The sequence below is a fragment of the Dama dama genome, chromosome 33 (assembly GCF_033118175.1).
Source record: "Dama dama isolate Ldn47 chromosome 33, ASM3311817v1, whole genome shotgun sequence".
Classification (NCBI taxonomy): domain Eukaryota; kingdom Metazoa; phylum Chordata; class Mammalia; order Artiodactyla; family Cervidae; genus Dama; species Dama dama.
This window is the reverse complement of record NC_083713.1, coordinates 39,348,855-39,374,549: the sequence shown is the minus strand read 5'-3', so window position 1 is coordinate 39,374,549 and position 25,695 is coordinate 39,348,855. Positions and strand designations below refer to the sequence as shown.

Below are 25,695 nucleotides of genomic sequence, written 5' to 3'. Positions count from 1 at the left end.
TAGAATTACTAGTAAAGAAACAAGTGGATGTGGACATAACTTGTTTCATAAAAAGTCGTGGATGACAATGGAAAATAGGTTACACAATGAATGTAAAAGATCACTTGTCAGAAATCTTGAGTTCAGTTAGGTTTCTACCTGGTTAAGATTGTGTAATCTTGGAAAACTCCCTTAATCTTTGAGCTCTCAAAATGAATGAATCTCTTAAAGAATTAGGAAGTAATTTTCTACTTCTACAACTATAAAATAAAGGGTAAGATAGTATGGAGAAACTTGCCCATTCATAATAGAAAATATTCATCACTAGAAGAAAATTTTTCTGGGCATTATAGTGGGAAAAAAGAAAAGTTCAATCAAGAAGGAAAATACCAACTTCAGTTGGCTGAGCATTTTAACCCTTTAAAACATTTTCATCCATATGATTTCATTTTAACTTCATCATCATCCTATGAGGCAGAAGGAAAATTATGATTGTCTCTATTCTGCAGATAAAGAAACTGAAGTAAAAGAGGGCATGATTTTGTTGTTTGAAATCATAAAACTATTTCATGGATTAATAAGAATCTAGATCTCCTCACTCCATAACTAGGACTTCTTTCAATGGAGCTAATAGAGGGAATAATAAGCACATGTAGCTGAATCTAAGTATGGAATAAAGGCCAATCATTAAAGGAAACACAGGAAATGAGGTTTTAGTGGTAAGTTCTTTGTGGTGATTGGTGAGGTTATGTACTTAACCCTTAAATTCAAAGAGAGCTGTGGTGATATTTTCATAAATGTGTATAATTATTTAAAAATTCAATTTCTGCAAAAAGGAGAAATTTCATTCATCCACTATTGTGGAATTCCCCCTAACGCCATCAATAATTATCACACTTGTGACAATGGATCATGTAGTATGGCATAATAAAATGGATAAGTTCCTCCCCAAAACTAAGGCATGTCTATCCTCTCTTAGACTGACTTTATAACAATTTTTTCCTATTCAAATTTTTTTTATTGTTTACCTTTCAGGGAACTAATGTTTTCCTATATTTCTCATGAACATGCAGATAATTCTATACCTGTATAAACTATCAAAATTAATGACAGAATTAACAAACGAGAAAAGTTTACTTAAATTTGAAAAAAAAAAAGTCAAAGCTCGTTATTGAAACACAGTATATTGAGGCCTTGTGAGTGTCTACCACAAAGTTATATGTATAGCTATAAGAATTAACTAACAAAAGGCAATGTTCCAGAGTGTAGTGAAATTTACTTCATTTAGGTTATGTTACTACTTTTTGGTTCAAAGACTGTACTTTTTAAAAAGTGGATACCTGCGGTCCATCTCTGGCTTCATAGAAGTCACCCACTCTTATTTTTGCACTGAAGCTGAAATTGTCCCTTGAGATATCCATTATTCCATTTCTGCTGAGATACTGAAAAAATCACATATTTTTCCACTTCAGGTTTTAATAATTACAACCCAGCTTTGATGTATAGCTATCTTCAGGACACTATGGTTTTGTATACTCTATTAAAGGGCTATGGATTTAACAGGAGATCAATTTAGGTTAAGCACATTCATTAGTTTCACACGAGAGAATATTTTGTGTTAAAGAACTTTGAGAAAGGAGTGTACTTTTTTCCCATAAGCAAGCTTAATAGGCACCAAATGTGTATTATTTGGTGAAAAGTATGTACCTTTATTACTTCAGGGTACTGCCTAAGTTTCTTTCCACATGGAGCATAATATGCTACTTCTCCTTGAAGGCGCCCTCCAAAGTTTCTTATTCTTGTCTCTCTCTGCCAGCTACACATAATAGAAATGAGGGTTATAACATACTTAGTTTTAAGACAACGTTTAAAAATAAAAATTAAAAAAATTTAAGAACACATGCTCTTTATACAACACAAAATATACAAAGAAAATTATAAACAGCCAGCCATACAATACAGATACATTTACTATTAAAATAATGGAGATTTTTACTAAGTAATTCAATTAAAGTTAATCAAATTCAGTTTACAAATATTAAATATTAAAATTTTAAGAAATCACACTGGCATGACTTTGGGTATTTGGACATGTTCAGTAATGTGTCAGGGTGTATTGAATTTATATTTGAAAAGCTTTGAATGAGAAGAATAGAGCAAACTTGGCTCTCTGCTCTTTGGGGATCACGAACTTGCAGTGTGAAAATTCTCAGTTCCTATTCACCCATTTAAGCCAAACTCTGCTCAAATCTTTCAGTTTTACCTAAGGTGGTTTTTACCATCCTTTAAATCTTCACAACTTCTGACACTCTTAACTGTGTCCCTGCTCTTTGCCGAATGATTTGCTCTTGCAACTTTTTCAATCACATTCCCACCTGGATGCATATGATCCCATCCCAGCTCTACCATACCTAAACCCAGCAGTTAGGCTTAATTTTAGTTTTCTGATATATCAACCTCAGATAAATCAGCTTTGCTCTTCTGCTTTAATAAATACTATGCAGTATATTCACTTCTGTTAGTAACAGTAGAGAATGAGAAATCAAAACATGCATAAATATGTGAGGCAAAAGCATAAAGATAAATCTTATTTTGCATACCCATATTCCAAAGGAATACGCAGTTCACGTTCATCTGTTACTCTTCTCCTTTTGGAAGTGCCTTCAAGAAAATTCAACCAGTTAACATAAAAGATTAGTTTATATATATATGAAAAATTTTTGATAGTTTTGAAACTTTTCTTCGAATAATGTGTCTTAATGACTTGAATTATTTAGTGTATTTCTACAGTTTGTACACTATTTTTAGATTATTTAAAAAAAAAAACACTGTATAAAGTAGGGTTTTTTTTTTCCTTTGGTCTGAATGACATAATAGCTAGTATTTATTTCTCTCTAATGAAAAGACGATGAAAGTAAAAAGGTAAAGCTTTCCTCTCATCTTGTTATTAAGGAAATGGCTAAAGAAGTACGAGGAAAATAACAGATAGAGGTTTCAGGAAACTATGTACAGTTGTTTTCTTTGAAAATATGAGTTTTAAGATGTTGAAAAATTTCAACAGTTGGATCATATGTTTAAAAATAATATAACTTCTATAGCCATATAAATCCATAGTCAAAAGCACTTTAATTAAAGTACAAAGAATAGGATTATAATTATATGGAAAATTTTTCATGACAAAGATCAAGCTTCACCAATAAAAATGGATACATCTTAAATAAGTTGGATATCATATTGGTTCATGGCAAATGAAAAGAAAACTAGGAATTTTCAAGAAAAGAGTGACATGTGTAAAACAATATATTATTTTACAATACATGCTTATATTTTCTTAGTTATTGAATTGAGAATAGAGATTAATTTGAGAGTAATAATGCAAAACTTTTTAAAGAAGACTCTAATAGTTTATAAAAGATCAAATAGGAAAAAAGATATGGCATGTTAATAAAATACTACTACTACTCACTAATACAAATGACATTGGCTATGTGTTGGGCAGACATGCAATTGTATCTTAAGAAAAAAAGTGAGCTCATTTTTGTAAATTACCAAAAAAAAAGAAGTCCAACTGTTGGTCAAATTCTAAATTCTAGAAGTATAAACTGAACATAAAAACAGGAGAGTATTTAAACTCAAGAGCTGCCATCAATCAGGTTTTTAAATTGGAAGCACAGAGAAAAAAATGCTAGTGAGTCATATCCTTTGAAAATACACACTGACCTTTCTTAGCCAACCTAAAATCTAGCCCTTGATTCCAATGAGATCATCCCCAGAACACTGTATAAATAAGAATTCTTGTTATGGTTTGATTTCTACTTCACAATAATAAAAATAAAGTGTAGGTACCAGAGTGTGGACTTGAAGTAAGTGTGGAAGAAGGTGTGCCAAGAAAAGCAGGTGACTGGGATTCAGAACATAAGGCAGCAGGAGCAGAGCCTGGGGCTTTTGCTATGTGGAGGTTACGAGGTGTTGAGTGAGCTGTGAGACTGATGGAAGGGCTTTTGACAGAGGAAGCTGTTTTATTCAGTTTCATTGAAGTTTTCTCTCCTTCAGTATCACTATCTGATTCATCTTGGTCTTTATCATCATCATCATCATCTTCTGATCCTTCTGTATCTGATTCTGAATTACTATCTGATTCTGGGAAGTAAAAGAAGCATTTGTATATTATAACTAGATAATCACCAACAGTTTGCAGTTTGTATCTAAATGGAATAGTTCAGGAATCAGCATTTGTGACTGAGAACTCAAATGAGCAACTTTCCTGAAGAGTAAATGTAAAAATTACTATCTTAAAAGCTACTTGAGCACAAGGTATGTAGGCCATATATCCTTAAAATTCTTCATTAAAGTAACTGTTTTACTCAAATCATAAAACTTGAATCATAAAACAGTTCTTCTCACATGACACTATTCATATGATGAGTTTTCAAAATTATTTTCGATTTAATAAAGATAGAGGAAACAGAATTTTATTATTTAAATCAATAGATGTCAATAATCTGAGAGTACACAAGGTTCAGTATGCAGAAGAGAACTCAAGAACTATCATCATCCGTTCTTCTGGGTTTTGAGGCAAAAAAAACAATTTTGGTGGAGAGATACTCGGCTTTGGGGCTGCAGTTATTCTACTTGTCAAGCTTCTGAGGCTTCACAAAAGATAGTATTACAGAAAACTGTGGGGAATAATTTAATGATTTAATAATTTAAGTTTGTGCTAGCAATGTAGTCCTATAAATCTGCATCTACTCCTATAGATAGGTAAAATCTAATTACACAAATGATACTAGGCCTGTGTTTTAATGGTTCCCAGAACAACAGCTTCTGTGGAATTGTGTTTTGTGTAGTACTAGCTACCCACATCGAAGTTCATTATAAAAGTTACCTTTGAAAGCTATTAATACTATGTATCATGCAAAGTTGTATTTATGGGAACCCTAGGAAAATATATTATTAGGAAAAGTTGTTCTTACCCTGAGCAAGTAGGTTGTTTTTACCTTATAGATATTTTTAAAATTGTATAATTGACTATATTTTCCTGCTTATATTGGTAGATAGAAAATTTAAAATTGGATTCGTGGCTGACCAGGAACAAATTCAAAAACTTTTATAATATGTATCTCATCTTTGTATTTAAATTTTAAACTATCTTATATTTTATATTTTCAATCTTCTGTGGAACAAGACAGAGAGTTAAAGGGAAATAAAACAAGAAATTAAAAAAAAAAAGAAATAATATCAGGGGGTACTCTATATGTTATTAAATAAATTCTGTGGTGCTAAGAAATATTCATAGAGATTTAGGCTTTTTAGTATTTTCTGAATGACTGAGTAAAATTTTGCCTTTCTTCAAAATATCCAGTGACACAATTTAACAAGTAGCAGAAGAGATGAAAAAGAAAGGACAAATGAGTGGTCATGAATTAAATGAAAATTAAGCAAGTTCCTCAAGTTCTTAATTCATGAATTATTTATATTCATTTTAAAGTTATTTGTTTAGTGTTAAATGAATAAATAAGTTGAGAACTTAATTTAGGATTTTCAATCTCAATTATTCCTTTACTTTACCACTCAGTATAGAAAGGCACAGAGCTGCATGAAACAGTGAATGACAACAATTTCCAACCTGTGGATTTGAAGAACCTCTTTAAAATGTTTTGGTTCACACAGCATTTAGAGAAACACTTTAAACTTAAGAACAGAAAACAACCTGATTGGCTGTCATCAGAGTCATCATCTTCATCATCTTCCTCATCTTCTTCATCGTCTTCCTCTTCATCCTCATTGGAATCTTCAGAATCTTTGCTACTAAGAATGTCTGAATCTGTTCCTCTAAACTGCTCCACTAAAGACTTTGCAGGATGAGAGTGATGCTGCGTTTTGACTGTGTTTACATTGTTGCTAACCGCTTTTTCCTTCCCTTGACTATGCAGTATGGGAGAGGGAGAGGGGATGACAGTGGTCTGATTGCCAGGGGCTCTTCTTCCACTTGTACTCAGATTTACAGGTGAGGAAAAAGGGGTGCTACTTGCAGCAGCAATGTTTTCATTAATCTTACTCTGCATTTTAGTTTTGGTAGTAAGTGCCAGAGGAGCTTCTTGAATGACACTTTGAATAACTCCATTTGGTTGGTGATTACCTAAAAGTGCATTTGTCAAGAATGGATTAGGGTTGCTGTTTTCTAATGTTTGTTTTGGATGTGCTGGTGAACTAGAGGTTGGTTTTGGATTTGACAAAGCTGCAATAACCTTCTTTAGGCTCTTAGATGACTCCTGTTTCTTTAACTGAGCTGGGAATGTCTGTTTATATTGTTCCTGTTGAAACATAAAGTAGAATACAAAACAATAATGTATCATAAGAATAAAGATGACTACTTTTATTTGCCTTCTGTATCTAACAACAACTAATCATATACAAATTTAAATCATGACATTTAAGTGCTATAAACGTAGTAGAAGTAATGACTAGTTGATTGCTGAACCTTCGCTAGACATAATATATTTAAAAATTTAGGAAAAAAAAGTTTTAAAATAAAAATAAATAAATAAAAATTTAGTAAGTCTTTCCCCTTCAAAATATGTTTCCTTACTGCTTATTACTTATTACTGCAGTTCCCATTTTTCTCAATGACCCAAACTTGAAACCTTAAAAACATCTTTACTTTTATTTTTTTTTCAAGTCAGCCACATTAATACTATGTGTTTTGGATTCTTTCATTGAAATACTGCTCAAATTTAAGCCATACTATCACTTCTTCTTACCCAGCTCCCAACATATGCATATGCCAAGGGCAATTTTCTCATAAAATAAGCTATATTTTATATTAGCTCTTTGGTTAAAACCTTCAGTGCCTCTTCCTCCACTGCCAACTTTATAAACCTTAAACACTTATATGATATTCAAATTACTTTTCAGGTAGACACTAACATACCTCTGTAGTCCAACTGGACTACTGGCCATGTCCAGTGCATGTCATACAGTACTTTTATCGCCTCTACATTCTGTTGTAACCATTTTCTTTGCATAAAATGTCTTCCTCTAATACATTTCAAGCTGATGAAATCCTGTTCATTATTCAAAATCCAACTCAAGATGTTTCCTATGTTTGTCCCAGCCTAAAGCACTCATCTCTCCTATCCTTGAGCTCTTTTATGTCCCCACTCATAGTCTATCCTGTAGTTTTCTACAGTAACCATGATTTGAAGTTAGTAGAAAGGCTGGCTTAATGTTCTGTGGAATCTACTTTGGGGTGTCTTTAGCACATTAGCATTAGAAAGAACGTAGAAAACAGTTTAGAAAAAATTATACTTTTTTGGGAAAAATTCATTTGTAAACCATTAAACCAAAAAATTTACATCTGTAAATAGCAACAAAAATTTATTTGACTATCAGGATCTTCATGAAAAGAATAACATCATATGAATTTCATTAAACTTGTATAATTAAAATGTAAAAAAGAAAACTGAAGTAGAATGATTAAAATATCTGAAGTTCATAGAAATAGAAGTTAAATTTTGAAAGGTAAAATTCTGCAATGAAAATGGTTGCCTTGAATTTAAAATCAACAGTATTGTCAGCACTGGACCTGGACTCTTAATACGCAAGTCAGCAAAGACTTGTGGTGGGTTATTTCATAAATATAAATGGAGATGGAATGCCACACAGACTGACTTATTAAATATTGTAAAGTACCAGTACTAATAAGCATTAAGCAATTCCCATATAAACTTTTTTATCTTATTTAACTTATCTTAATGTTATTTGTTTAGAAAATTAAGTTAACTTTTTGTAAACAAAGACTGAAATATAATATTTGTACATAAGGCAATGCTTCACAAAGAGAAAGGGCTTCACTGGTATTTATTCAGTGAATAAAATATTGAATATTATACTATATAATTGTTTATCTTTTTAAAAAGAATTTTATAGCAAACTTTTACATAAAATATTTTAATATACTAAATTTTAATATTTATATGAAACATAAATATTGCATAGTATATGAGTATATATATGTAATGTACTCAATACTTCATAGTTTATATATATACTGATTTAAATTTTTAGCAGAAAAATTTAGTGTATTCTCATTTCTTAGAACAAAATTTTGCATTCTAATAGGTGGTTAATATTTTTAATAGTTAATATTCCTTCCAAATATATAGGATCAAGAGTCATAAAATCAATAACTTTCCCCTTAATTTTATATTTCATATTTTAATTTTCTGAAATTGCTTCTCATTCTATAACTCTGAAGAATTACTTCTCATATATTGACATCTGAAGGTGTTCTAAAATAACCAAAAAAGACTGTATTTTATCCCAAGACTAGCATCAGTTACTCTTTTACAGCAAATGTGTTATCCTTTTTGATATTAGGGGTGGGGCATTAAGTAGGAGGGGAGAAAAATAAGACCTATATGGTAGCAAAAGTCTTGCTACTTCAATATACCCCTTGGGTGATTGGAGTATGAGAAGAGAGAGGTGCAAAGTTTTGCCCTACCTCTAAGCTCTTGCTCCCCTAGTCTTTACCTGACTCTCTGGAGACCACAATAAATCTTCTAGGCAAAACTCCTGGTCTTTATTACAATTAATGTGTACTGACTTAAATTAAATGTCTATAGTATAAGGTTTGAAAGGATCCAAAAATTAAATAACACTGAAGAAAATTATCAACTAGTGTGGAAAGCAGATACATGGAAGAGTGAAATAATGGAAACTGTCATAAGAAATCAAGCAAAATTCTAAATATATTAGACTGTCACATAAAGAAGGAAAGCTGATGTAAGAGAAGTAATTATAAAAATATCCTTTAACTCAATGCCTGCCTGCTGCCTACTAAGTCGCTTCAGTCATGTCCGACTCTTTGTGACCCTATGAACTATAGCCCGCCAGACTCCTCTGTTGATGGGATTCTATAGGTAAGAATACTGGAGTGGGTTGCCATGCCCTTCTCCAGGGGATCTTCCTGACTCAGGGATTGAACCTGTGTTTCTTACGTCTCCTGCACTGCCAGGCAGGTTCCTTACCACCAGTGCCACCTGATAAGCCCTTAACTCAATTCTAGATACCAATAAATAGATAAAGTCATTCACAGAATCTACTGTGAATGTGCAGTCACATAAAACATTTCCCACTAAATACCATACCATTTCAGAAACACCAAATTATTTCATCTTTATCATGGGCTTTGAAATCAGAATGATCTTGGTTTAAAAATCTGTCTTCTCGTAACTTATTATATGATGTTGAAAAGTGACTTAACCTCTCTGAGCCTTAAGTTTCTTTACCTCACACAATTTTGTAAGGATTACATAAGATCACATGGGTAGAAAGTCTAGCTTGGCTACATTTATAAAGCAAATGTTTAATAAATGACTTTCTAATAGATGTCACATGAAAATCTTTAAATAGGCATTTAAGAAACTCTTAAAAAATTAAGAAAACTTTCAAAATGCAAGTAACTATTGATGTGGCTCTTCATTTGTCTTAAAGTGGAATATACATTCATGAAAAAATTAATCAATGCAAAGTAATTTTTAACTTGCTTAACTTTTCAAAGAGAGTCAATAATGTGGTGGCAATAACTCCTAACAGCTGATCAGTCCATTACAAGTTGTCATTTGTGTGATATTTTGATACCACTCATCATTCCATTTAGACTGGGGGCCTCCCTGGTGGCTCAGAGGGTAAAGCGTCTGCCTGCAATGTGGGAGACCCTATTGGTTGCACATCTGAATCACTTGGGATGCTTTTCAGACATGCAATATCTCAATCTCAACACAAGAGAATTTGATTTTAAATTGTTCTGAAATGGTTAGTTCTTTCTAAAAGTTTTCCAGGTGATTTTAATGTACACCTAGGCTTGAGAACTACTCATTTAGATTCTCAAAACAGTTCTATTTCCTCACTTTTCTTTGACCTTGTTCTTAAATTCTTCCCTGATAGCTTAGTTGGGTAAAGAATCCGCCTGCAATGCAGGAGACCCTGGTTCAATTCCTGGGTCGGGAAGATCCGCTGGAGAAGGGATAGGTTACCGACTCCAGTATTCCTGGGCTTCCCTTATGGCTCAGCTGGTAAATGTACTCCAGTATTCTGGCCTGGAGAATTCCATGGACTGTATAGTCCATGGGGTCGCAAAGAGTCAGACACGACTGAGCAACTTTCACTTTCACATCAAATTCTTCACTGTAAAAAACATATGGATACCATGGGGGGAGGGCAGGTGGGATGAACTGGGAGATTGGGATTGATACATATACATTACTGTGTATAAAATAGATAACTAATGCTGCTGCTGCTGCTGCTGCTGCTGCTGCTAAGTCGCTTCAGTCATGTCTGACTCTGTGTGACCCCAGAGATGGCAGCCCACCAGGCTCCCCCAACCCTGGGATTCTCCAGGCAAGAACACTGGAGTGGGTTGCCATTTCCTTCTTCAATGTGTGAAAGTGAAAAGTAAAAGTGAAGTCGCTCAGTCCTGTCTGACTCCCAGCAACCCCATGGACTGCAGCCCACCAGGCTCCTCTGTCCACGGGATTCTCCAGGCAAGAGTACTGGAGTGGGGTGCCATTGCCTTCTCTGGATAACTAGTGAGAACCTACTATATAGCACAGGGAACTTTATGAACTCTGTGGTGACCTAAATGGGAAGGGAATCCAAAAAAGAGGAGATATGTGTATATGTATAGCTGATTTACTTTGCTGTACAGCAGAAATTAACACAGCATTATAAATCAACTATATACTCCAATAAAAATTAATTTAAAAAATAGAGTCAATGGACAGGACATCGTGATTTTTTTTTTTTTTTTTGAGCAAGAAAGGCAGCCTATCATAGTGATTAAAAACAAGGACTCTAGTGTTATAGAGTCTAAGTTTGAATTCCAGCTCCATCACCAACTAGCATGTGATCTTGGGTGAGTTAGGTCATACGAATCTCAATTTGACCATGTGAATATGTACATGATATTATTAGCGGCACTTACAGATGTCATTATCCAATAACTAAATACATGTGCAGCACTTAAAATAATGAATGGTTGGCAAAACAGTAAGTCTTTTCCAATGATTAGGATGCCTAATGATGGTTTTCATAAATAAAAGTCAGGCGACTGTGTTCAAACAGAATATTTTTTCTCCAGTCTGGGTAAGTTCAAGAATAAAAAGCACTGGTCATTTAATTACTAGAATTCTTCTGAACATATGACTGTAGACTATACAATAATATAAAATTAACAGAAAAAAAATAAATATGAAAAAAATTTCTGATGAGTGGTTCTGGTGTTTGTATAAGTAAATTTACTCAAAATATTTTGTGTTTTGTATAATTCATTAAGAATGGTAGAGGAAAACAATTCTTAGAAAGGATTTTTTTGCTTAAAATTGATAAATTATAGAACTATAGAAGTAAATTATTTAAGAGTTCATTTCTTTAAAAAAGAATATACTAATATTAGAAAAAAAAGAAATTGATTCTAAACAAAAGTAACTGTGAAGTGTCCAGTGCAAATATATTTATCTTCTTACTGCTAAATTATTAAGCCTAGGAAAAATGACAAGATTGCGTTTACAAAAGTATATTAAACAGGTGTGTAGGTAAATATAAAATCACAGAAATTTAGTTTTCTGGTGTGAATATTCTATTCCTGGTGACTAAGAAAGTATAAATTTAAGGGTAGAATTCAGTTTAAACTTAAACATTGTAAGACTATATAAGAGTTCTTTGTCTAATAATAAAATTCTTCTATAAATTATTTTTAACTCACCCGTTTGGAACGCAATTCACTGGTCAAAGAACTAGATTCTTCAGAGGTATTTTTATTCCCTGCTTTAAGTACATCAGGAGAAGGAACTATGAGTTTCATGTAAGTTTCCTTTTTGGCTTGATTTACCAAAGATAAAGGTTTCACATTGGACACCAATCCCGTAGACTGTATTACACTTGTGTGTTTGTTCACAGATTCCTCCTTTGCCTGAGAGCTTTGGAAAATAAATGGAAGCTGCTGTGACAAAACCTGAGGCTGCTTCTGCTGGGATTGGAATGATGAGTGAGTCTGGGATTCAGACACAAGAGGTAATGGCTGGTGAATTCTTTTTTCCTGGGCTTTTTCAGTTGCTTTCTGTCCTTCTGCTTTTGGGTCTGAAACACCATGTAATAGCACCTGTAGATACAAATTAAAAGGCAACTTCTTAACATCTGTTAAAACAAAGAACATCAAGCAGTAAATCATGGGGGAGAAAAAGGGTACCTTAAAAAAGTGTTTCTAATGATTGATAAATATATAAAGTTCACTAAAAAATTCACAAAATGTCCCTTTAAAAATGTTTCTCTATCTCCTTTTTATTCTTGTGCAAAAGGAAGAACTAAAGGCAATAATAAACTTTAAACTATATAGACTTTGAGAGTTAAGAGGAGCCAGTTAATTCCTAAATATGAATAATGTGCAGATACCACCCAATGAAATGATTTATACCTACCTGGTTGTTACTTTTCTGCTGTGCTTCAGTCTCTGAATCAGAATCATCATCTTCACTTTCTTCAATACTTTGATCTTCTTCTTCATCTTCCTCTAGGTCATCTGAATCACTACTACTAATGCCTTCACTTGACGTGTCTGATGACGTGCCTGAATCACTATCACTGTTGCTAGAACTTTCCATAGCTTTCTTCCTTGGCTTCTGGATAAAGACAAGATTTTTTTAATAAGATTTTTCTTTTTGGAAAAAATTCAAGTTTCAGTAACAGGTATGCTCCTTTAATTCTTAAATGATATTTTCAACCTCAAAGTGTCATTTTAGAAAAAAGTAAAAAGCCACATGTTTCAAAAGTAATTATTAAAAAAACTGATCACATTAACTTATCTGACAGGCATCTCCAATAAAAAAGTGTGACATCTGTCATGTATAGAATATTGAAAACAGTATACAATGTAGTATGTATATGTGTAATAAATATATACATATGTACACTCTCATATGACTGCCATGCTTCAAAATGTATGACAGAGTAAAAAAGCAATTTACAGAAAGATCATTCCAGTTATGATAAAGAAAACAACAGTTCCAGATATGCACATTGAGTTCTACATTTAGCTTTAATCTTTCTTTGTGTAGACAGTGAATCAGTAGCCAAACACACCTTTCTAGGTGCTGGACTACAATAAAGTCTATGATAGAGTCTCTGCCTTCTGAAAACTTACATTCCAGTGGTGGTGGTGGTGGTGGTGATAGACTAGACAGATGATTATTTTAAAAGCAAATAATTCCATACAGTAAAAAGTATTGTAGAGAAGATAAAACAGGCAGAAAAAGGCTTCAAGAGTGGCTTTAGTTAAGTGTCAAGGAATTTCAGTTTTGTATATTTCCACATCAGAAAAGACAGAAAAATATGATAGAGAGATTAATTTCTGGAACATTTAAGACCCTACAGGACAAAGAAAATTCAAAGCTGAAAAGGGACCTGAGGTCATATAAAAGGAAAGTTTTGTGTTTAAAGAACAGACAATGGTAGTGGATAAAAAGAGGAAAAATAATGAGATAAACTGTAATTAAATAACTATACAATAATGAAAAAGTTAAAATTCTGCCAATAGGAAGACTAAAAGGGATAAATGTCAAAACAACAAAGCAACAAGACTGACTACAAAGTTATTTCAGAACATTTCTATAGTGTTTGCTGGTAGATAAAATAGAGAAAAATCAGCAACGAATTACAAAAGCAATGAATTACACAAGTTATGGCTTTAGAAGGAATGAAGCCTTTCATAACTATGGGGTTTTGGAATAAAAGATAATAATACACCTCTACAAGAGGAGGCCAGGTTTTGAAGCCATAGTTTCAGATGGCAAACATATACTTTCCTTTGTGTCTTCTGAAACTTTATGTAAATCATATAAACTACATGTGTGAAGAGAGTCACTCCTGTTATATTCTGCTTGCCATGATACTGTGTTAACTGCTCCAAAGTGGCACAGACATACCCTTCAATAAGCTAATAGTCTCATCATTCCCTGAGCTCTTTCCCTTACAGTAAAGCAGAAAGGGATTTGAAATAAGGGAAATCACAGGATGAGAAAGACCAAAGCAGAGATTAAAGGGAAATAATACTAATAGAGTAATGTTAAGCCTACCATTTTGGGGGCAGAGAAACAGTTCTTTCTTGGCAACCAAAATCTGTTTTGAGTCTCTAAGTATGTATGGGCTTCCTAGGTAGTGCAGAGGTAAAGAATCCTCCTAACAATGCAGGAGACTTGGGTTTGATCCCTGGATTAGGAAGATCCCCTGGAGTAGGAAATTCCATGGACAGAAGAGCTTGGTGGGCTGCAGTCCACAGCACTGCAAAGAGTCAGACATGACTGAGTATATAGGCACACATGCATAGCAAGACTATGAAAACTGTAAGGAACCTAAACTGAAGTTACCACTTTCAGTTTTAGAAGAAACCAAGGAAGGAAGGGAATAAGGGAGCTACCCTGATTCAGCAGGAAAAAAAAAAAAGAAACAACAACAACAACAACTCCCATTTCATTGTCCAAGCAATCTGTGTAGTTTTCACCTACAGTTGTTATGACAGATGGTCCTACACTCCTCGAGAGTGGGTCGAGAGGTAAGAGTTCTAAAGCTTCAGGGACATAAAATATTCACTTGTAGAACTTGCTGTAGCCAGCAGATTCCTGGATCCCAATTCTAAACAGGGCACAGGGATCTGCATTAACAAGCACTTAATATGATTCTGATGCAGGTGGTCTTTGCAGAGCACACTCTGACAGTATGCAAAGAGTCTGTTTTATAACAAATTTAGTCGCTGCATTAAAAAGAAAAAGTAGATGTGAGTAGACAAGTCCACGTATTAGGGAAAGATAGAAAACTGAGTTTCAATATCACCAATTTCATCTCCTTAGTCCCTATTAATGTATATGTGGGGGGGGAGTGGTTCTTTTGAATTTTTACAATTAGGTAGTATGTCTTTTTTCTGTCATTTAAATATTTTAAAAATAAGTCTTCTTAGATTCATAAAAAATAATCAAAGGAGATTTTACTAATTACTCCCTTTCCCCCCTACAGCGACTTAGCAACAGCAGCAGCCCCCTACCCATTCTAGGAAAGCTTTTCAGAACTCTCTCCTGGAACTTTCATTTCCCTGGGTATTTATTTCTTTCAATAGCAAAACAAATACATATTCAAGACTATTCTGTACCAGGCAGAGTTGTTCTAGTCTCTGGGGATACAAGGGTGTGACATACAGATAGCAACTCTGCTGTCATGGGAACAGGGAGAAGAGAATTAACAATGTAAGTAAGGGTTTTTAGTGATAAATACCAGGACTAAAACAAGATAATTGGATAGACAGTATGTGCTGGTGGTGGGATGAAGATGTAGATGTAATTGTCAGGTAAAATTCTTTTCAGTTGAGACCTAAATGGACAGCAAGAGCCCATCCTAGAAAGATAAAAGAGCCTTTCAAGATGAGAAACAGCAAAGGGAAAAGCCATGAGCTGAAAACAAGTTTGACATGTTCAAAGAATGGAAAAGTTAGCCAGACCTGCTAGAGCACAGAAACTTCTCTCTTCCTGGGAGAGAACCACAGGAAATAAGGCTTGATGGACTGGGGTCAGACCACGCAGGGTCTTACAGGCCATGGCAGAGATTTTATTCTGAGCAAGAGAGAAAACTATTACAGAGAGTGATAACATGATATTTAAAGTGATAAAAAAAATCACTTGTGTCTTTATAAGACTGTTATGGTTGCTGTGGTAACAATAACTTGTACGGCAACAAGAGTGGAACTTATGATTCTGATTACTTAACCCTGAATTGTCTTATTTATTTTTTTCTCAATAGGCTTTATGTTTGTATATTTTAGTCTCTATTGACTTACTTTGTTAAATTTAAAATACCTGTATTTATTCTGAAAATACATGTAGGGAATTAGACTTAATGATTTCAAGTGAGCTTCACTGATATAAGTAACCCTGCCTTCTAGGAGGAATTATCAAAATTAGCTGAACACTTTTCAAACTTCACATGAAAAGAGCTGATGAAGTAGTTCTTTTTTTAAGTTTTTAAAACTGAAAATACGGGGTCAAAAAGTATAGGATTTTCTTTTTTAGTTTCAGCTACCTTCATCTTCATTATACTTGAACAACCCACTAACACAGATTCATTCCAGACCATGTATTATTGATATCTAGAAGTACTCTTCTGAAATCTTAAGTTCTAGCACCCCTCACACTGACAGTCAGTCTCTCTAGTGACACTCCTATGTAGACATGAACAGACACCCCTATGCTCAGTTGCTCTTTGCAACCTATGGGACTGTAGCCCACAAGTCTTCTCTGTCCATAGAATTTTCCAGGCAAGAATACTGGAATGGGTTGTCATTTCCTACTCCAAGACACCCCTATGGTACCCAGAATTTCTTTCCTTATATCATTAAATAGGTACCTCTGTAAGTTGTTAATAGCTGCTCCTGGAAATATTTTCCACTTTACCTTCACTTATTTTGTTTACAAATGTCAGTGTGCTGTGCTTAGTAACTCAGTCATGTCTGACTCTTAGAGACCCCGTGGATAGTAGCCCACCAGGCTCCTCTGTCCAGTAGGGATTCTCCAGGCAAGAATACTAGAGTGGGTTGCCATGCCCTCCTCCAGGGGATCTTCCTGACTCAGGGAACGAACCCAGGTTTCCCACATTGCAGGCAGATTCTTTACCATCAGAGCCACCAGGGAAGCCCTAGGAATGTCATTACAGATTCCTTACTAGAATGAAGGACAGAATCTGTTTCATATCCATTCCTCCAAAGTCTTGCTTTGCACATTGTGCAGCACTAGATATATTACATGCTCTTAATGTGGTGTCAGAAGCTTCTCAATCCCCTCATATTATAGCTGAGATAATAGAGAAAGTGATGTTATAGGATCACAAACATTGAAGGATAATTGCTTTACAGAATTTTGCTGTTTTCTGTCAAACCTCAACGTGAATCGGCCATAGGTATACATATATCCCCTCCCTTTTGAGCCTCCCCCCCATCCCACCCTCTAGGTTGATACAGAGCCCCTATCTGAGTTCCCTGAGCCATACAGCAAATTCCAGTTGGCTGTCTATTTTACACATGGTAATGAAAGTTTCCATGTCACTCTTTCCATACATCTCACCCTCCCCTCCTCTTCCCCCATGTCCATAAGTCTATTCTCTATGTCTGTTTCTCCACTGTTGCCCTGTAAATAAATTCTTCAGTACCATTTTTCTAGATTCCATATATATGTGTTAGAATACTGTATTTATCTTTCTCTTTCTGACTCACTTCACTCTGTATAATAGGATCACAAACTTTTGACTCGCTGCCCTCAGAAATGTCAGGCCCTGAGAATGGTTTTTATAAAATGTAGACAAAAAGGCAATGTTCTAGTTATTATCTGTCTTTCCAAAATGTTTGTAGCTGATGCTAGGGCTTGAACTCAGAATAAACCAAGACTTCTCACTCAAGAAGAAATTACAAATGGAAGCAGTTCAAATACACTTATACAGGTGCACTTACTAGAAATTCTGGGTATAATGTGTTGGTTCACATAGCTGGAGGTCTCTCAGCTTACTTAGTAGGGTGAATGAAATCTGGACACAGTGGTGGACTATATTTAGTATAGCTTAAGTGTCACAACTTCCCTAGGACAATGCAGAAGAGGAAATCCAAAGACATAGTGTCTAGAATGCTGGAGTGAATTTACTATGTGCAATCTGTACAATATCACCCTATTCCTGATACTGCTTCTATAGCAAACAAGTTTAGTCAGGAGGTCCAAGCAGGAGTATTTGTTGGAAAGGATGTGACTATTGCCCACTGGATGGCAGAGAAATTCACGAAGCGTCACAGATCAACGTTGGCACACAGGAAATATCACCTGCTGGACTGCCAGAAAAACTTGCTAGGGATCTACGAGTGGGGTGCAGAAAAATTAGCTAGAAAACCAACCACAGGCATGCTATCAAACTCACTAATAAGCTGCCTGCTGGGATGTCAGTGAAACTCACTAAATGGTGTGCACTACTGGGTCTATCGAACACAAGTGGCAGGACAGCTGCCAGCTGGCGAGGAAGCTATTCACTGGCAGCTACAGCATAAGACCAAGAAGAGAACACCTGAACCAAGAAGAGAAGCCCTTTCCTCTTCCAGTGTTTCTCCAGGACCCTCTATTTGCAAGGTCTAAGCCGACTGGCAAAGGAGAATTCAGAGCTGAGAAGCATTAAATTGCTAACCTGCACAGTTGGGGTTATGATGAAATAAAATTGACCATGAATGGTAACTGCTAAAATTGAATATTGGGTACACAAATAATTATACTATTCTGTCTATTATGCATTTTGAAAATTTCCATAATAAACAGTTTCTTGTTTTGGTTTTCCGAAAGCATGGGCGGTGGAGTCAACCTGCCTGACTTCATATCCTAACCACTTAATGGCCAACTACTTGAGGACTCTTTTTCTCGATTTATAATAACAGCACCTACCTCATTAGGGGTATAGGGAGGGCTAAAATCGATATTATATGCAAAGCAATTACAGCAGAACTGGTATATGTTAACTTCCCAATAAACCTTATCTATGAGGTGGCCCTTAACCCCACCATAGAGCTGCCAGAACTTACACAGGGCTGGGGAATCAGACTCTTGGAGGGCACAGAGCCTTGTACGCACCAAGACCCAGGAGAAAGGAGCAGTGATCCCAAGAGAGACTGACCCAGATTTGGCCATGAGGTCCAGGTGTCTCCAGCAGAGGCGTGGGTCAGCAGTGGCCTGCTGCAGGGCTGGGGGGCACTGAGTGGAGCAGTGCATACGTGGGACCTTTTGAAGGTCACCATTATCTTCATTACCTCCACTAAAGTTTGGCCCCAGGTAAATAACAGGGAGGGAACACAGCCCCACCCATCAACAGAAAATTGGATTAAAGATTTACTGAGCATGGCCCTGCCCATCAGAACAAGACTCAGTTTTCCCCTCAGTCAGTCTCTCCCATCAGGAAGCTTCCTTAAGCCTCTTATCCTTCACCATCAGAGGGCAGACAGACTGAAAACCACAATCTCAGAAAACTAACCAATCTGAATGCAGCCTTGTCTAACTCAATCAAGCTATGAGCCATGTTGAGTAGGGCCACCCAAGACGGATGGGTCATGGTGGAGAGTTCCAACAAAACGTGGTCCACTGGAGAAGGGAATGGCAAACCACTTCAGTATTCTTGCCTTGAGAACCCCATGAACAGCATGAAAAGGCAAAAAGATAGGACACTAAAAGATGAACTCCCCAGGTCAGTAGGTGCCCAATATGCTACTGGAGATTAGTGGAGAACTAACTCCAGAAAGAATGAAGAGACGGAGCCAAAGCAAAAACAATACCCAGTTGTGGATGTGACTGGTGATGGAAGTAAAGTCTGATGCTGTAAAGAGCAATATTGCATAGGAACCTGGAATGTTAGGGCCATGAATCAAGGTAAACTGGAAGTGGTCAAACAGGAGATGGCAAGAGTGAAAATCGACATTTTAGGAAGCAGTGAACTAAAATGGACTGGAATGGGTGAATTTAACTCAGATGACCATTCTATCTACTACTGTGGGCAAGAATCCCTTAGAAGAAATGGAGTAGCCCCCAGAGTCAACAAAAGAGTCCAAAATGCAGTACTTGGATTTAATCTCAAAAATGACAGAATGACCTCTGTTCATTTCCAAGGCAAATCATTCAATATCACAGTAATCCAAGTCTATGCCCCAACCAATAATGCTAAAGAAGCTAAAGGTGAACGGTTCTATGAAGACCTACAAGACCTTACACCTACAAGAACTAACACCCAAAAAAGATGTCCTTTTCATTATAGCGGACTGGAATGACAAAGTAGGTAGTCAAGAAATACAAGAAGTAATAGGCAAATTTGGCCTTGGAGTACAGAATGAAGCAGGGCAAATGCTAATGGAGTTTTGCCAACAGAATGCACTAGTCATAGCAAACACCCTCTTCCAACTACACAAGAGAAGACTCTACACGTGGACATCACCAGATGGTCAAAACCGAAATTACATTGATTATATTCTTTGCAGCCAAAGATGGAGAAGCCTTATACAGTCAGTAAAAGCAAGACTGGGGGCTGACTGTGGCTCAGACCATGAACTGCTTATTGCTAAATTCAGACTTAAACTGAAGAAGCAGGGAAAGCCACTAGACTATTCAGGTATGACCTAAATCAAATCCCTTATGATTATCCAGTGGAAGTGACAAATAGATTCAAGGGATTAGATCTGATAGACAGAGTGCCTGCAGAACTATGGACAGAGGTTTGTGACACTGTACAGGAGGCAGGGATCAAGACCATCCCCAAGAAAAAGAAATGCAAAAAGGCAAAATGGATGTCTGAGGATGGCTTACAAATAGCTGAGAAAAGAAGAAAAGCTTAAGGCAAAGGAGAAAAGGAACAATACACCCATTTGAATGCAGAGGTCCAAAGAATAGCTAGGAGAGATAAGAAAGCCTTCCTCAGTGGTTAATGCAAAGAAATAGAGGAAAACAATAGAGTGGGAAAGACTAGAGATCTCTTGAAGAAAATCAGAGATAACAAGGGATATTTCATGCAAAGATGGGCACAATAAAGGACAGAAATGGTATGGACCTAACAGAAGTAGAATTAAGAAGAGGTGGCAAGAATACACAGAACTATACAAAAAAGATCTTCATGACCCAGATAATCACGATGGTGTGATCACTCACCTAGAGCCAGACATCCTGGAATGTGAATGCAAAGTCAAGTCAGCCTGAAGAAGCATCACTACAAAGCTAGTGGAGGTGATGGAATTCCACTTGAGCTATTTCAAATCCTAAAAGTTGATGCTGTGAAAGTGCTGCACTCAATATGCCAGCAAATTTGGAAAACTCAGCAGTGGCCACAGGACTGGAAAAGGTCAGTTTTCATTCTAATCCCAAAGAAAGTCAATGCCAAAGAATGCTCAAACTACCACACAATTGCACTCATCTCACACGCTAGCAAAGTAATGCTCAAAATGCTCCAAGTCAGACCTCAATAGTACATGAACTGTGAACTTCCAGATGTTCAAGATGGATTTAGAAATGGCAGAGAAACCAGAGATCAAATGCCAATATCCGCTGGATCATCGAAAAAGCAAGAAAGTTCCAGAAAAACTTCTACTTTATTGACTATGCCAAAGCCTTTGACTGTGTGGCTCACAACAAACTGTGGAAAATTCTTAAAGAGATGGGAATACCAGACCACCTGACATGCCTCTTAAAAAATCTGTATGCAGGTCAGGAAGGAACAGTTAGAACTGGACATGGAACAACGGACTGGTTCGAAATCAGGAAAGGAGTATGTCAAGGCTGTATATTGTCACCCTGCTTATTTAACTTACATGCAGAATACATCATGAGAAACACTGGGCTGGATGAAGCACAAGCTGGAATCAAGATTGCTGGGAGAAATATCAGTAACCTCAGACATGAAGATGACACCACGTTTATGGCAGAAAGCGAAGAAGAACTTAAGAACCTTTGATCAAAGTCAAAGAGGAGAGTCAAAATGTTGGCTTAAAACTCAACATTCAGAAAACTAAGATCATGGCATCTGGTCCCATCACTTCATGGCAAATAGATGGGTAAACAGTGGAAACAGTGGCAGACTTTATTTTCTTGGGCTCCAAAATCACTGCAAATGGTGACTGCAGCCATGAGTTGAAAAGATGTTTGCTCTTTGGAAGAAAAGCTATGACCAACCTAGACAGCACTTTAAAGAGCAGAGACATTACTTTGCCAACAAGGGTCTGTCTAGTCAAAGGTATGGTTTTTCCAGTAGTCATCTATGGATGTGAGAGCTAGACTATAAAGAAAGCTGAGTGCTGAAGAATTGATGCTTTTAAATTGTGGTGTTGGAGAAGACTCTTGAAAGTCCCTTGGACGGCAAGGAGATCCAACCAGTCCATCCTGAAGGAGATCAGTCCTGAATGTTCATTGGAAGGACTGATGCTGAAGCTGAAACTCCAATACTTTGGCCACCTGATGTGAAGAGCTGACTCATTTGCAAAGACCCTGATGCTGGGAAAGATTTAAGGCAGGAGGAGAAGGGGATGACAGAGGATAAAATGGTTGGATGGCATCACTGACTCAATGGACATGAGTTTGAGTAAACTCTGAGAGTTGGTGATGGACAGGGAGTCCTGGCATGCTGCAGTCCATGGGGTTCCAAAGAGTTGGATACGAGTGAGTGACTGAACTGAACTGAATGATGACTATTTGTGTTATGGATACTGGTGCTGATATTTTTAATTTTTTAGATGTTTAATAATAAAACTACTCAATAAAAATAAACATCTGTAAAAACAGGGTTTGGTAAATCAGAAAAAATTATTCCATAGATTTAGGTGCTTTGACCTTTAGAATACTTATGTAGATCTGTTATATTTGTCCTCTGAAGGTTAACTTACCTTATCTTTGATTTTGTCAGCTCTAGCATCCAAAGGCTGGGTTTTGTTTTGTTCCTGATTACATTTTCTGTTTCCTCCACCTGAGCTTATACTTTTAGTTTGTCCCACAGAACTTGAAGCAGTAGTGGACAGTACAGATGTGTTGATACCAGATACAGATGATGTACTGTTTCCATTTATTGATCCATTTACACCTTGAAAGTTAAAATAAATATGTTTATACCAGAGAATGTTATTCAGCATAAAAAGGAATGAAATAATGGCATATGCTACAATGGGGATGACTCTAAAACATTATGAAAAGTGAAATAAACCAGACACAAACTGTATGATTCCATCTATATGAGATATTCACAACAGGTACATCTATAGAGAAAGAGGGCAAGTTAGTGGTTGCCAGAGACTGAGAGAGGAAATAAGAGGGAGAAATTGGTATGAAGTTTCCTTTTGGGGTGATGAAAATGTGTTGAAACTAGATAGAGGTGGCTGTTGCACAACACTATTAGTGCCTTAAATGTCACTGAATTGTTCTGATTAAAATGGTGAATTTTACATTTATGTGAATTTTACTTCAATTAAAAAAACTTTAGAAAAGTAATTATATACAACTATTCCCTCTTTCAGGGCAAACTCCCAAACATCTACTTAAATGAAAAGAAAGATAATAACAAACCATCAAAAATGGTATTATAGTTTGCAAATGTATTCTAAAAACAGTTATCAACTATGAAATATTAATGAAAATGTAAAAGAAAAAAGGTGTGCTAACATATAAATTTAATGCTTAATTACAGAAGAAGTAATATATTTTATTGAGCAACATAAGGGAGGTAATGAGATACAGAGGAAAAGCAGTGGAGTTGGGAGTTAAAACCTGGGTTAAATTCTGCTATGCAATGTCAACATGTAAACAGTACTTTCTTGAATAATTTATTTAATCTTGACTGCAAAACACGGACCAGTTTCAATCTCGCAGAGTTATTATAAAGATTAAGCAAGACAATGTGAAAGTGTCTAGCACAATGCTTTATAACTGTTTCTAAATCTAAACTCTACTGAAAATGGTTACTGAAATGAAGGATAATACTTCATTCAAGTTAACATGGATACCTTTTTCAGGACCATTTCGATTACTTTTTCCAGAAGTTCTTGAATGGAATGAAGAAGAATCATGATTCTGGGCTGGAGGAGCAAACAGTGGTGGAATTCCCAGTAACGGTGGAAAGAAGGTTGCCCCTGCACGTGTATGAACATCTGTCGTTCGCCACCATTCTGCACCTCAAAGCCAAACACCAAACAAGCAAAAATATTTGGATTAACTTTCTAGTTAATTTAACAGTGCTTTTTACATTTTATTACTGAAAAAAATTTTCAGGGTTTATCTTGGAACAGAATTGCTGAATTACACATAGTTCTGATCATCTTTCTAATTAAAAGATAACTGATTAGAAGTTATACATTCATCTTTCTGCTTGTTAAGACAGTATCCAAGGTTCTTCACTTAGCAGCTTCTATTAATTCAAGTTTATGAAGAACAAGGGTAGTCTATAGTTTTTAAAATAAAATGGGAACATTGAAATTAATATTAAAGAACTATTTAACTCTTTGATGACTTACATGATAATTTTTCTAAAGTAGCAAAGAAAGAGTATTTAAGAATATTTTAATCTATATTAAAACCTTAGAATGTAAGGCAACCATCTACAATCTATGTTAAGAATTTCCTTAAATTACATACAACAAAAATCTGGCTTTGATAAATCTAATGGTTTAAATAATAATACAAACACCACTGTTTTTCAGCATATCTTGAATACATTTATGGAAGAAAATGTCTATATCTTTTTTTTTCTTTTGGTCTTAAAAATGAAAAGTGCTTCAAGAATTTCCAAAAACAAGTTGCCACATTAAACTATAAAAGACTTACATAAAGTTTTTTTCCTTAAAGTTAATTTTAAAAGCCTGAATTTTATTTATACTTCCTCTTATAAATTACAGATAATAATGTCTTATCATTGAATGCAATTTCGCTATTCAAACATTGGCTTTTAGTTAAAACTGTTGTAAAATGAGAGAAGCCCATTTTATAGAATACATTATTTAGGGAAGGGTTAAGATTAAGAAGAAATCTGAAATAAATCAAAGGACAGTCTTATATTGCCCCATCTAAAATCTTGGAAAGAATACTTTCCAAATGGCTAACCAGGTAGATTACCAAGTCAGTTACTACCTTTCAGGCTGATCTTCCAAGAGATATGGTACATTTTTCATAGACCTGATAATCACAAAAAATTAGAGGAAAAATCCCAATAATAGAGTATGGGAAAATTCAACATTGTCAATGTATTGTATTATATGATCTTGAAAGCTTTTCTAAGAACATCTCTTCATTAAAACAAGATGTAAAGTTATGTGCACCTTCATTATCTAAAGACAAAAGTCTAGCTTAAAAGAAAGTGAAATGTTCATGGTAACTGACATTCTGAAATGTCTAAAAAACAGTATAAGCAGAAAACTGCAAAAGCTATTCTACTGCACTGCAGGAAGTCGCTGCTAGTGAAATGACACCAATGTATATTCAGCAGTGCCTGAATGATGGGAACTGAACCAAGAATAACTATACAAAACTATCAATCATTTATCTACTGTTAAGATGAAAGAACTGTATTTAGATAGAAAGAAAAACTATGTTTTTGGGGCTTGTATCAGCACAGCCGGAATCTATTGCTATTTATAGGTTTGAAAACTTGGTTCTATTTAGCTGATAAAAAAGGAAATGCCAGTTTCCTGAAATATTCATATTACTTCAAATAGAGTCTATAATTAAAGCAATATAGTTGAAGGTTCAGACTTTGTAAACAACCAAGAAATTGGTAAGGTAATCAAAGTATAATAAGACTCAAATATTTTAGACATAATCATTCTCAGAAAAAAAACATAAAAATGTACTTTAGAATGTCAATGATAAATAAGCACACAACAGAGATTAGAAAAAAAACACAACTGGAAAATGTACATGTTATAAATTCAAGTAAATAAGATCAAATAAAAAGATGAAAATGGTAGCACTTCTGAAAACAAGCTTCACAAATGTCTAATATTTCATGGGAAATAACATAATTTTTGTTAAGTATGAACTTATTTCTTTTTCAAATTAAGAAAAAAAAAAACTTAGTCACAAACTACCTTGCTGATAAATGAAATTTACAAAATAAGGATTACATAAACCAGAACATGATGAATTT

General features: G+C 35.3%; 1 protein-coding gene across 21 annotated transcripts in view; it reads right to left on the bottom strand.

Annotated features, from left to right (window-relative positions):
- Positions 1-25,695, bottom strand: part of BAZ2B (bromodomain adjacent to zinc finger domain 2B) — a 313,340-nt gene that overhangs the window by 106,054 nt on the left and 181,591 nt on the right. For 13 of the 21 annotated variants that reach the window (XM_061135321.1, XM_061135323.1, XM_061135319.1 and 10 more), the window contains 9 exons: positions 23,561-23,728; positions 22,451-22,644; positions 12,456-12,656; positions 11,744-12,139; positions 5,690-6,293; positions 3,826-4,119; positions 2,580-2,640; positions 1,687-1,795; positions 1,320-1,421 (listed from right to left, as the gene is read on the bottom strand). In XM_061135321.1, coding sequence (XP_060991304.1) covers positions 1,320-1,421; positions 1,687-1,795; positions 2,580-2,640; positions 3,826-4,119; positions 5,690-6,293; positions 11,744-12,139; positions 12,456-12,656; positions 22,451-22,644; positions 23,561-23,728 — 2,129 coding nt within the window. The remainder of the gene's footprint in view (positions 1-1,319; positions 1,422-1,686; positions 1,796-2,579; positions 2,641-3,825; positions 4,120-5,689; positions 6,294-11,743; positions 12,140-12,455; positions 12,657-22,450; positions 22,645-23,560; positions 23,729-25,695) is intronic. The other 8 variants (XM_061135318.1, XM_061135332.1, XM_061135328.1 and 5 more) reach the window with 5 other exon arrangements.